Source organism: Halichoeres trimaculatus, unplaced genomic scaffold (genome assembly GCF_033239565.1).
Source record: "Halichoeres trimaculatus isolate MK-OKI-2021-1 unplaced genomic scaffold, fHalTri1.1 fHalTri1_scaffold_11, whole genome shotgun sequence".
NCBI classification, from domain to species: domain Eukaryota; kingdom Metazoa; phylum Chordata; class Actinopteri; order Labriformes; family Labridae; genus Halichoeres; species Halichoeres trimaculatus.
This window is the reverse complement of record NW_027437189.1, coordinates 12,354,761-12,368,711: the sequence shown is the minus strand read 5'-3', so window position 1 is coordinate 12,368,711 and position 13,951 is coordinate 12,354,761. Positions and strand designations below refer to the sequence as shown.

The 13,951-nt window shown below is 41.8% G+C and overlaps 1 protein-coding gene across 3 annotated transcripts in view; it reads right to left on the bottom strand.

Moving 5' to 3' along the window:
* LOC141799002 (nuclear receptor coactivator 3-like) overlaps positions 1-13,951 on the bottom strand; it is a 72,242-nt gene that overhangs the window by 18,297 nt on the left and 39,994 nt on the right. For all 3 annotated transcript variants that reach the window (XM_074681018.1, XM_074681020.1, XM_074681019.1), the window contains exons 2-3: positions 10,674-10,762; positions 2,467-2,574 (exon numbers count right to left, since the gene is read on the bottom strand). In XM_074681018.1, the coding sequence (XP_074537119.1) occupies positions 2,467-2,555 (89 nt within the window). In that variant the 5' untranslated portion in view covers positions 2,556-2,574; positions 10,674-10,762. The remainder of the gene's footprint in view (positions 1-2,466; positions 2,575-10,673; positions 10,763-13,951) is intronic.

The following is a 13,951-nucleotide window of genomic DNA, read 5'->3' as shown; positions in this document are numbered from 1 at the left end:
CAAGCTGTCACGCCCAAGAGGAAGTCTGCGCTCAATCAAGTTGTAAACTCATACATTTGTGGTAAAATTAAAGTCCCCGTTCAACGGCTTTAACAAGCAAATCAAATCTAGTCACCATTTGGATGAAGTTTTAACTTAGCTTGACCTAATGACCACGAGCCTTATAGATCTAAAACAAGGGTTTCATAGCTTGTCTGAAAATTGTCAACTGTGCCAGATGATATCTTGAGTTGGATGCTATGTGGTATCTGTATTTCTGAAGTTGTCATCACACTTTTTTTTTTTGTTGTGGATTAGAAAAATAACCTAAAACTCTTTTAACAACCCCAAAAATTTCAACCTGCTAGTTTAAAAGAAGCTTGCAGGCTCAAATTTAAATAGAGCCACAACTTATTCAGTAGTTCTGCTGAAACTTTCTCGACTGTACAAAGGGATGGGAATTAATAGGATTTTGTCAATATTATCGATCTGATTCTTTATTAATTCCCTTATCAATTCCTGTTGTGAATTTTCTCTTTACAAAAAGTAGCTTTACAGGTTTTCTGTGTCAACAACATTTAACTGAGTTTATACTGTAAGTGAGTAAAATGTAATTGGTCCCTGAGTCTGGATATTTTTGGACATAATTAGACAGAAACAGGTAAAAATTGCACACAATGTGACGTTGATGTACTGTGTTGTAATATACTGATAATTCAAGTAGGCCATCTAGTGTCTCATAGTGGTTATGGCAATGGTTTAAGTTGTTTCGAAGCTTTCTGTTGTTACAAAGTCAGCCTTGAGCCTTTCAATTGCCTTGCTTTTGAAATGTGAAATTCTCTTTTACAAAGAGTTAATGTGATATGCTTCTGTGATAAAAGTTGAAATTCTATTCTGAAGCTGAAGTTATACTGATGTATGCTAACTGCTAGCATATCAATGCAGTTTCCCATACATGTTAGCTTCAAGCTTGCGCTATTTTGCTATTTTGGTAAATGAGGTGGTTTATACCATTTCGAATGTACTGGATATGAATCTCCTGAAAGAGAGTAATGTACATTTCTTTTTGAAGTCAGTTCATCCTGAATCAGAGTTTTCTTGGAAAACATTATCTAACTGCTAAGCTAAGATGGCTGCAGCAGACTAACGACATACGGCCTGGTGGCTCCGGCACAATGTAAAGAATTGATAAGGGAATCATTAAGCACAAAGGCGAACAATATCTATGGATTGAAACATTTCTTATCGATTCTCAACAGGAACCAGTTTTTGATTCCCATCCTTAACTGTACACCAGCCTAAGCAGATTTCACTGTGATCCATGATCAATTATCTTTTAAACGGCTCATTAGATGAGCTGGGTAAGACTTTATTGGATATACAGCACTTAACAAATTTATTAGACCACCTGTCATAAAAACAAATAATCATCCAGCATCATGAAGTGCTTTGATCCACTCTCTCTTTTCCAGTGAGTTCTCCACACTTCACCATGTGAACAGGAGTGAGGAGTTTCAAAACTGATATTTTTATACCCAGATTTGAGCCAGCACACTGGAATTCTCTGAGAAGTCAGGAATCAATCATGAATAACAATGAAACACTAAAACACATTTTTCTCTTCATGAGTGAAAGTAAACAACTGTTACTTCTCAGCCAAAAAACATTTTACAATTTTTTGGCTCTTTTGTTAAACAGTAAATTAGAGAATTTGTGGGTAACAACAACTTATCAATATAATTTAGTATTAAACAATTTTGATAAAAATACTTTAACATCTTGATGGATTAACCATTGCAGAAACATGGAAAATGTTGTGGCATTCAGCAAGTGACTATTATATTATACCTATATTAAATAATATAGGTATAATATAATATTCTGTAACTCCAACTTTGCTTAATATTTTTCCCCTCTCACAATGACTCCATAGTTACAACCCCTTGGTTAAGAATCTTTGTGCTAAGCTAAGCTAACTTGAACACAGTCACTTTATTTAACGCAGAGACATTAGAGTGGCATTAGTCTTTATTTCTAACCCTGCAAACTACTGTTGATGAATTTTTTCTTGATCTTTTCAGGGATGTTTCACAGGAAATCACAAAAATGTAAATGCTACCCTGAGCTAGCTTATCCTGCATGCAGGTTAGCATTACATGCTAGTTTAACCAGACACAGTCTACAACTTTATTTCCCAAACACCAACCAACACATGAAGTGAGGGACGCATCTGTTATATGTCTGTTTACATCCAGGCACCATAACATTATAGCATCATTAGCATTAGCCATGAAACAGAGCAAGCAAACTTAAGTAAAGCTGGGTAGTTATGCTGGTTTCTTCTTCTTTTACTTTTACTTGTTTACACAAGTCAGACCCTGTGAAGCAGTCCCTATGACTGAGCTGAGGAAACCACTGACCCACTGGCCCACTTTGCTTCTTTTTTTTTTTTTTTTTTTTTTTTTTGTTTTGATCAGACACACTCACCCCAGACCAGGCGTGTCACAAGTCGAGAGCTTGCGCTTCCGGTTTTCTGAGCTCAAAGGCTCCATGGAGTTCTCCCCCAGACCACTCATCGTGAACACATATCAGCACCTGAGGGGAAGGAGCACACACAAACACAAGCAGGTATAAATTACACTTTAATGGAGGCAGATGGGGGATTTTCAGATCCTATTTAGCCTGTTAGCTCTTATAAACCAGGTAAATGTGGAGGACAATGTGGGAATTGTAGCTCAGCAAAAATTAACTATACGGCTTCAGGTTGTGAAGTGGATACAGAGGAAAAACAGTCCACACACAGCAGGGTGAAATATGCTTATATCATGCAAATTGTATTCTCCAGGCAGAGACTGACAAACATAAACATGTCTCGTCTGCCTCCTCCTCCTCCTCAGAAAAAGAGAGTAAGCATGTGAGGTTGTGTTTGTGTGGGCTTGTGCATGTATGAGTTCATCAGCTCATATGCTACGTCCATACACACACTCACACTCTCACACGCACACACACAGGATTAGCAGTGTCTCTGATGATAAGCCACGCTGCACGACTAACCCCGTTAGACAGCCGTCTGTCTCCCATAATGCTTCACATTTCGTCTCCAGGAAGTGAGCTGATAAAGGTTGTGGGAGAGAGACAGAGAGGGAGAGGGAGATACAGAGGCAGATGGGACGAAAGGAGGCGAGGAGGAGGAGGAGTAGGAGGAAGAAGAGGAGGGAAGGAAGCGAAGAAATGAAGGAGGGAGGGAGGAAGAAGTCGGTGCTGTGAAGCGAGCTCTGATTGGTCACTCTCTTTGCCACAGTGACAGCAGCTGACACTGGGGAAAGGTAGGAGGAAGGGAGGAAGGGAGGGAGGAGAGTAACAGAAAGTGAGCGAGGACAAATATAGTTAGAGATGGAGAAAATGCAGAGGAAGAAAAAATACAGAGGGGGGAATCAGAGCGAAAAGAGGCGGAGGCAAAAGGAGATAGGAAGTGGAAAAAAAAGAGATAAAGGCATGTGAGAGAGAGACAGGAGAGGAGGGGAACAGGTGAGAGGATGAGGAGGAATTAAGAGGAGGAGATGTATCATTCAGACTGTCTGCTGTGTGTTTTGAATGCATGTGTGGCACACAGAGTGGGCTGAAAGCCTCCAGTACCCCTCTTAACCTTCACAGCCAGAGCAGCTTTTTCATTCCATTGATTACATGGTTATCCTCTGACCAGAGCGCTGCCTCTCCTGCATCGCAAATCAGGCCAACGGCAGGGGAGAGACGCCGGCCTGTTATTTAATCACCACGCAGCATCATCTCAGGCTCCTTCTTGTGGGATCAGAGCCGTCCACGAATATGTCTGATTGCATTTGGAGTTCCTTTTTTTATTTATTTCTTGGATAGAGAGCGCTCTAATCTTCAGTTGTTCGCTCTTGGCTTGCAACAAGATCATATCCGGCTGAAACAAGCTGCAAACACACTTTCTGATAGAGACAGAATCAATGCAATGGCAGCTTTCATGCATGCCTTCAACACCAGGTGAAACATAAGTGAATTCCCTTGCAAGAAAACAACGGGGAATACTCATAAATCGTCTTCTGAAAGCAAGAGATGCTCAGAAGACGCGCCGATCGTCTTGCTCAAACCCTCCCGCTCTGAGTGTCTTTCTGATTTCTCTTTTAATCTCTCCCATGAGTACCTCCCATCCGGCTGTCTGTCTGACTGTCTCGTTGCCTTTGTCTGCTTTCCTACCTGCATCTCTACTCCCCTGTCTGCCTCCCCGTGTGCCTGTCTGCTGCTCATCGTTAGACAAAACCCCCGCTTGCTGTTGTCTGATGAAACCCACCACGAGGGAGTTGAGGCAAAAAAAAAAGCAGAGAGGCGGAGGCACAAAGTTGGAGGGATCAGAACTCAAAGAGCCAAAGCAAAGTGTTTGAGCGAAACTCCGTCTTTGCTCCACCGCCCGCCTGCCTGCCAGCCTATTGATGGAGTTCTCAAAGGGGGAGTTGCTCTAATTGCAGAGTGAATGAGGCGGCCCCAGAGAATGGTTGATTAGGAGGCTGCTGAATGCCCCAGGGAAATGGGTCACCTCCAGCCTGGCGCGGGCCGCCCGCTTTTCCAGCGCAGGGAGAAAGTCAATTACACGCCACAGGCAGTGAGGCCTGGTGGCAGAGAGGCAGCAGGGCTGGGCTGGGCACAATGCATCAGCGGGGGGCAGCAGGAATGAGACGCGTAAAGAGGGAAATGGGAGAAGGTGATGGCAGTAAGGAGGGCAACAACAGGCAGAGGAGAGATGGGCACAAAGATGGTGATTTAAGGGAGGGAGAGAGGAAAGTAGGAAATGGGGAAGGGTGCGTGTGGAGCGTTAAGTGAACGGTGAGGTTGTGTCTGTACCTGCTCAATGCAATGTTTTAAGGGGCAGTAAAGACTATCTGGAAAACTAGTGTTTTTCAGGATAAGGACTCTGTTTTTAGAACCCACAAGGTGTGTGTTTGCTTTGAAGTAAATCGAGAGCAGATCTTCTTTTTAACACTACTTTTCTTTGTTCAACACAACTTTTTAAAGGATACAAAGCAACAAGATAATGTATTTATTAACAGTTAGGTAGCACTATTGTTTGAAATGTGACAAGCAAACTTTGTAAACTTAGTTTGTCCAGTTTAGTAACCTGTAGGGTTGTATTAAGTGTTACTCACAGCCTGATGCTTAGCAGAGCTAATGTAACTCTTTGTTTATTGATAGACTCTCAAGTTTGTACAGATCACTGCAGAATAACTGCTGCATGTGGGTTGGAATCGATATTATCACAAACAGCTTAACAGGATGATGATAGTATGGAGGTGAGACTTTTTAAAGACCACTTAGAATGTCTTCAGGGCCCCTTTGAACTTGAGATACTTATGAGTAAATCTGAAAGACACTCTGGAACTAAAGAAAGCCATGACTGAGGATGATATGGTGCAATTAGCATAAGAAGATTCACATGATAGAGAAAACAGAAATTGCAATGAAAACGAATGACTAAATTTATAGACTATTTATACGACAGCACCAAATGTCAACATTTCAATCTGAAAAATGTGACCCAAAGACATTTCTGTCACAGATTTGACTCACAGCATCATTACTTCATCAATGCAAACATAAGTTGATAGTAGCATGACACAAGAAGAAAATAGCTGGATAATACCTTAAAGCAGTGCAAGAAGCTGAGGAACAAACAAGCTACTCGCAAAACTAAAAAGAAAGACGAGATATTTCAGCTCTTCTTGCTAAGAAGATAGACACTGTGGAGGATTCATTCAAGTCTCTCTGCAGACTTTAGTGCATCCTGGTGGGATTACACAAATTTCTAAAGATGTTTAGTTCTAAACATTTGCTTCCCAGACTTAAGTTATAACTTTAAAGGTGTGTTATCTCAGTGAAACTAAACCAAGGTGCAGTGAATGAGGCTATTTTGTATCCTGAAGTCCATCAGATAATTTGACGTATTATCCGATTCTCACAGGAAACAAGAACACCAGGCAATTTCTCAATCATTGGGGGCCACATACCATATTTTTAACAACATAAACTGTGTTTGAATGTATCATATTGCATTGTACTGTATCACATCGCATCATATTATATTTAGTCGTAGTCTATTGGACCAAATTGCATCATAATTTATCATATCATTTGAATCTCTTCATGTATTGTTAGTAGATAACATGCCAAATATGCTGTCTCTCCTGTCCTGGAAACATTTTATCAGTGTTTTTATGGTATCTTATTTTGTTTAATTGTCTTTTAATATTTTTTATCTGCTTTTAAATAGCATTTTAATTGTTTTCTTTTAATACTATTTTGTATCTCTGTCATAGACTGTATAAAACATGGAGGAAGCATCCGCGACCTCACCTGTCTGCTCCTGAAACCATGAAATGAAGCCAATCCATGGACACAGCCACATTTGCTATGGCCGGTGAGTTTTTCTTCGAGAGGCTACAGGGTGCTCGGCTGTCACATGACCTGAGCTGTGCCTCTGATTGGAAAATCAAATGATCCCAATAACTTCTAAACCACAGAGATAGAAAAAAACTCACTCACCGTACTGTGTGTGCCGATAGTGAAATCGGCGTTTTAGACCCAAGCTGTTTTTGAAACAGGCTGTAAATGTGCTTTTTAATGCCGTAAAAGTTTGTTTTTATGGGTGGGTGTGTGCATGACTTTCGGTCTCTCTGCAGCCAGCCTCAAGCGGATTCTTGATGAACAGCAACTTTTAGCACTTTTGCATGGGCTTCATTTTTACTAACCAGATGTTGCCCCTTGATCTCTGTAAAGCACTTTGAATTGCTTTGCCAGAATGTGCTATATAAAAAAACTCTCCTTGCATTGCCTGCCATAGGACAGCACAGGACTGGTCACATTGTGCCAATCTGAAGACTTGTTGATCCCCTCCCCTCCAAAACAGTTATGTTGGCTTTCGTGATGCGGTTGCTTTCTTGCATCAGTGTGATTTGTTGCGCCTGCATGCTTAGCTCAAACTCCAAGTGCTTCAGAGATTTTTAACTCAGTTTCACACAAAGTGTATCTTTTGACTTGTCCGATAAGCTGTTTGGAAGTTTTTGAAACAAAAACATGCCATTCTAAAACCCAGCAGTGTTATTTTCATCACAGCCTCACAAAGGAGCTTAACTATGGTGTGCCAAAGGGGACAAAAAAAGGCACAGGATTGAAAAACACTTAGCACATTAATTTCCCATCTTAATCGCATCAGGATCAACATGTTAACGCTGACAGCCCTGATAAAAAAAAAAATGGAAATAAATGTGAACTGAAGGCATCAGTCTTCACACAGCAGCAACAAGTCAGAAAAAAGCAAACATCTACCCCAGGCCATTCAGTTTCTGCATCGCCTGCTTGTTCATTAAAGTCTACAGACTAAATCATATCGTTGAAGATGACTCAGAGACATTAATCAGGATCAGAGGCGATAGTGGGAGGCTGTTAATCAGAGCAGTTACTGAGCAGCAGCTGCTCGCGACTCGGTCAGGGAGACAAAATAAGAACAGGATAAAGAATTCAGCTCCCAGCTGACCAAGCTGTCACAAGCCTTCTCCTCTCTCCTCTCCTGCCTGCACTCCACAGGTGAGCGCACACACGCAGGTAGGCTGAACTTTCCCACTCGGTTTGACCTGCTTTTCAACCCTGATCTTGACCGGGCTGATTTCAAAGGGGTCACCTCCTTCGCGCTGACAGTTGACCCACATACTTTCAGGGTCATTAGAAGGCCATGAAAAGAGGATCGCCGAGGTCAACATCACCCGGGGTGAAGCCGCTACAGGACAGTATCCTGCCTGTGAACCCAGACCATGGAGTCCAGAGGGAGCACTGCTCCCCAGGAAGCACCACTTTTATGGGTTTACGGCTAAACCAGGGGAAATGGTTCAATTCATGAGCTGGAAGGCGTGAAATCCAACGCTAGTTAAGTTCACATGCAACAGGACGGTCACACTGACATGAGGTAATCAACACATTGAAGACCTGGACTGTTGTTTGCCGCAGATTTTCATGGTTTCATGGTTCCTGGATGTTTTAGCTGATCTCTGACCTTTCAAAACGACTCAAAAGGAGTCAAAAGTGCATACAGTTGATAACAAAATATATCAAGTGTTGAAATTGAGGAGTTTCTCCTCAAATGTTCCATTCAAACGTTTCACGAGAGAGCTATAGATGGTTTCTTCTTTCTCTAACAGTCTATCTGAAGCTGGGTATCACATATTTTCTTTGTTCAGTGTGCCTGCATGGAAGTCTGAAACAAGGTGGGAGTGCTGTTTGATCTGTTGTGTGTGTTTGACCTGCTATATTGTAAAAATGTGGTATGTTTGGTGTCAAAGGTGTGCTCATGACATTTCAACCCCCAAGTTTTTTTTTTGTTTTTTTTTTGGTTTCATCAAAAAACCTCCGGAAATGTTTTAAAAGCACCAGAAAGTTAGGTTTCCAAAGAGTAACAGAGAAATTTGAAAGAGTTTCAACTTTCATTCTCATTAATACTATTAATAAAAATCTTGTAACGTTTGTTTTATAAAACTGAACACTTTCAGCTTTTTGAGAGATGAACAATAAATCTGTTTACCCCAACTTCTAATCCCACAGTCGCACAATTTCCATTTCTTCACACCCCTGAGACACTTTTTCACTCTTCTTTTTGTCAAGTTGTTCAAAACGTTTCTTTCAGTTTGACTCAGTGCCGCCATTATGATAGTTTCCTGTTATACAAGCAGCCGTTCATAGGGACTGTCGAGTTAAACTCTCTGACATCAGGGAGTTAGATTTACATCCCCTTTTTTAAGCACAGCAGCTCAAAAATGGATGCAAAAAAAAATAATGTTATGGCAGACAGAAAACAAAGTGCAAAGTTGCCAGACTTCCCACGACAGATGAGTCACAGCAGAGGAAAAAACAACGCAACAAACACGAAGGTGTTAGAAAGAGTCACTGAGGGCAGACGATGAGTGTACGGGAAAAATGAGCAAGAACAAAAATTCAATCTAGACCTACACCTTCATCTGTGTGGATTCAGCTGATGTAAGGGTCACATTGAATGTATTAACTTCTGAGGAACGAACAGAAGCTCTAAGGTTATCAGGAAGTTTTGTTTAGGTTTTGAAAAGCCTTAGTTCTTTGTACAAGGCAGTGTATGTTCCCTCACCATCTCACAAACACTGTAATAACTTCTTGTGGCTTTTGTTTGAGAGGTGACGGCATTATTCTGTCTCTACCATGGAGGACAGTGTCATGAAGCCAGGGTGGTGCAGACAGGGCAGCGTGGGGAAGAGAAGATGGGAAGCAAGAGGGAGGAAAGGGGACTCTCAGGCAGCGTGATGTAAATAGCCCTGCCGTCGCTCCTCCACACCCACCTGCCTGCCAACCACACTTTCATAATCTCTGTTGACAAAACAGTGGCACACGGCCCTGCCCTGGCCTTGTGAACTCACAGCGGAGAAATAAGAAGAGCTGCAGCTGCTTGGCTTGGGAGTAATCGCACAGGCAGTGCAACTTCGGCTTCTCTTCAGTACAGGCTCATCATAATTTTCAACACTCCCAGGTAAAAAAATATCGTACAAACCTGAAACTAACACCAAACTGTAGCAGACAGTCTGCTGAAAGGGAGTATAACATTAAAGTAGGACTAAAGTGTTGCGTGACAATCACAATATGCTCGGCCGAGGTCTGTGCTCTCTGAGTGCTTTTCTAGTCTTCGTCTGTTTTTAGACTGGTGTATTCATATATTCTCACAGCAGGGGGGTCACTGGTCTCCAGCACTGCTATTTTACAGTGAAATAATGTATCCCGCTAAATATATAATGAGGTTTCTACAGAGTGTGTTTCGATGCTTCAGGCTCACACAACAAATTATTCAGGTTTGGTTTTTGGGTATCAATCATCAAAGTAGACCTCCAAGTCCTCCCCCTGCCAAAAGTCTTAGTGGGCACCAAAGCATTCAAGTTCAACTTCTGGTGATTGAACTTTTCTAATGATTTAAACAGAAGAGATTTACGCTTCAGATGTTCAGGAATGCTAAAGCTGAGTTTTCCTCTGACATAAATGAAATGAACAGAACTTTGAGGAGGATCGTTTTTCTGTCTATGTCCGATAACTCTGCACCAGAAATGGACTTTCCCTCGTTCCATCCCCTCCCTGGCTCACTGCACACAATCACTGCTGCTATCAGTGCAACAGCAACGTGAGACCGCAAAGGCATGTGTGAGTCGGCACGTAAAGGAGAAGAAAGCGTGGTTTGGTTAAGTCTGGGTCTGTGTGTGCGTGTGTGTGTTGTTGTCACCTGCAGACAGAGGTAAAAGATTAATGCTCTCTTTCAGCCTCTGTGGCAGGTAGGGCACAAAGAATAATTTGATTTCTCCTCCTGTCTCCCTGCTGTCTTTGCACGCTTCATTTTCTCATCTGCCTGAAAATCAACTCTTCTACCGCTCTTTTAGTTTTCCCCTTTTGTTTCCACAGCTGCACCTTTTCTTCCTCCACTATTCCACCTTCAACAACCCAAACCTCAAACACCTCCATAAAAGATTTGCTTCAGAAAACACACGCTGTTCTCTGAGCTCAGGTCAGGATGCGGATGTTGCAAGAATGTGGCAACAACAAGAAACTGTCTCTGGCAAAAAAGCGCTCAACCTAAACCCAGCAGGCCGTTACCATGCCAACCATATGGGATGTTAGCCCACCTTGTGACGGCGCCGAGATGATGGACGATCAGATCCCCCCTCCCCTCTCACTCTGGGGGTGCGGTCGTGTGTGAGCTGGTCAATGGAGTCTGGAGAAAAAAGAAAGGAGTGTTACCCTTATGCTAATGTTCATTATTGTTTTATTAATGAACAACAGGCGGCGTTATTAATCAGCGGCCTGCAGACACATGCACAGGAAGCAGCATTAAGCGCTTAATGAGCAGAAGAAACAGCGAGGAAAGACGAGCCTCACTGTGTGCACTCGTTTTCATCACTCTTTTCTTATTTTTGTTGTTCTTCATTTCTCTATTTATTTATGTTTGTGTTGAAAAGGAGCCATAGATAAAACGTGACGGGGTTATGCAGAGCGATGACGACCAGTGACCAAGACTACAGCAACAGTAAAAAACAGAGCAACAGTGAAAATGTAAATGATAAAACAAAAAAATAAACAAAAAAAAAAAAAAAAAAAAAGACAAGACCAAAAATTGGTCAAAAAAATACCAAGAATAGTTGAAAAATATTAAACAGAACAGTCCAAAAATAATAATAATAAAAAAAATTAACTGAGAGAAACAAGACAACAGAATAAAAGAGTAAAAGTACAACAATAGCAAAAACAGTAAAAAAAAAAAAAAAAAAAGGGATAAAGAATTCAGGGGAAGAACTTGAAACAAAACAATCGACCCAAATTTAATAGAAAAAGAATTAATACATTGAAAAAAAATTAAAAAGGAAAAAATCAAAAGAGATTAAGAAGAATGAAGAAAACAAACATGGATTGAAAGGGATAGAATGCAAAAAATCTGTGGTCAAGAAAATAAAATAAAAAAAGAAAAGATATTGTGTGAAGATTAAGAAGTACAAAAGAAAGGAAATTTGGGAAATAAAGGACCCCTGGTGACATTTGTAAAGAGGAGAAATTGGAAACAAGCCTATTGTTTAATACTTGCATCCACACAGAGACTCTTCTCTCAAATACGCACACACAGAAAAAGGGATGTTGAGACCAAAGTTTTACAGGAAGTCAAGTGGTCGAAACCTGACAGTGACCACAGCATGCGATCGCTCCAACTATAAAAGGAAAAGTCTCTTCCAATAAACGCGCACCTGATCCCGTATGACTGGATTTAAATGTCAGCCTTTATTAGGAAACATCTTCCCAGCTTTGTAGAATCTGAGCACAAAAACAGACTATTAGGCTAAATCGTTGTTCTAATCCCGAGAGCACATAATAGACTAATTTATGACCATTTAGATCCTGATAAGAAACAATGTGTGTGTGTGAGTGTGAGTGTGAGTGTGTGTGTGTGTGTGTGTGTGTGTGTGTGTGTGTGTGTGTGTGTGTGTGTGTGTGTGAGAGTGTGTGTGTGTGTGAGTGTGTGTTTTGGCCACCCAGAGTTGTTGTACTAGCTCAAGTGTTCTGTCTGAACAATCATAGGAGAGTATCCCGTGGGGGTAGAGAGTGCGTAACCATGGAGAACACTGGGCGTTTCCATGACACCCTGTCATCAGTGGAGCACGCCGCCAGGATGTCTCATGTTCATCTGTCACTGTGACTCTGTTTGTGCATGCATGTGTGTGTTTGTGTGTGTGGAGAACCACAGAATACTTCTTTTGTCAGGAAGAGGTGTAAAAGTGCAGACTAAGTTAATGTGTGTGTGTTTGGTGTGTGTATGTGTGTGTATGGCTGAACTCATGCCAAGCCAGCCTATGTTGTGTGTATGTTTATGTGCGAGTGTTTCAGTGCGTGCCTGTGCGTCATTCACCGCCAGCGACCTGACCGCTGGCTGCACCCATGATTGGGAGCAGATGGGGGCTGTCGGTGTGTGTGTGCATGTGTGTGTGTGTTAAAAGGAAGCAGGCGGAGGCAGCAGGCATGAGGGCGCTCTAGTTTAGGTGATGTATGGACTCTCACACACCAACAAAGGCCCTTCTTGAACCGATGTGTTTCCTATTAATTGAAAGGGGAGAAAAATAGAGCCAGAGTGCGGCTGCTTAAGAAGAATTTATCGCTCGGTCGTAACAAAAAGAAACAGACTCCATTTTTTGTGCAAAAGTTTGGGGAGCTGGGGGAGGAGGGGTGATGAGGAAGTAGTCCTTGGTGAGCGTGCAGTCAATAGCTACTTCTCACTGTGATACAGCCAATGAAAGTGGAGTAAATAAAATGGTAGTTTGAGGCATGTGGTGCTGCTCATCTTCCTGTAAAACCCTGAATGTGAAAGCAGTGTGAATGGGCCCCAGGTCTATAGAGAGGCCTTTTTTTCAGTCGGCTGTCCTCCTCTCCACACGTGTCTGTTTATCTAATTCTGCTCTTCAATTACCTCTCACCAGCATCTAAACAAGCCCTCGACCTTTCGTTGTATGAATGATTGTGTGCTCGAGCGTCACAATAAATATCTTAGACTACAGCATCTCCCTCTTGTTGAAGTAACGCAGTTAAAGGACTGCAATAAAGACGCAGGCAGAGTTCATGTTTTACAGGGGATGCTAGAGGAGCCATTAACTTCATGAACCTGAACGGCTCAGTTTATCATCAACAGAACGAAGGAGCGGAGATAAATGCAGATCTCAGTGATGATTCTGCTGTTCAAAGTATGTATGAGAACGTGGGAGGAGGGGATCTAACTCTGTTTCATCAGCTGAGACCTTAATTTTAAAGATGCTTTCCTATTTACAGGCTCAGCTAACAAATAGTGGCCTAAGAGTGTAACTAGAGATAGACCGGTATGGATTTTTCTGGGCCAATTTTTCGTAGTAAAGGAGGCCAATTAACTGATATTTGAAGCCCTTTAAGCATGAGTTTATTAAACAGCTCCCAGGCTTAGCAGCATTTTTATAAAGTTAAATGAAACCTTTAAAAAAATGAATAGCTAAAATTTTCTACAGTAAATTAAGTTTTCCAAAATTTCAATGTAACTGCAATAACTGTAATAGCTGCACTGCTGATTGGCTGTTACCCGAGCCATGGCTCTGCTTTTAACCAATCAGATGATGGTGTGGGTGGGACAGTGCTGGGGACTGAGTAGTGGCTGCAGACAGCGGAGCGACTGCATCAGAGCCGCAACAACGCAGTTTTAAATTTGTTTTTTTAATCGGCCGTCAGATTTTTAAAAAAGGCAGATGCTGATATGCTTTAAAATGCCAAATAGCAGCCCAGATAATTCGCCCGGCTGATAATCGGTCTATCCCTAAGTGTAACACTACTCTTCAAAAAACATGCTTTGCTCTGTGGTGCCCAGGAGAATTTTACAGTCAATACTTTTAGATCATTATAT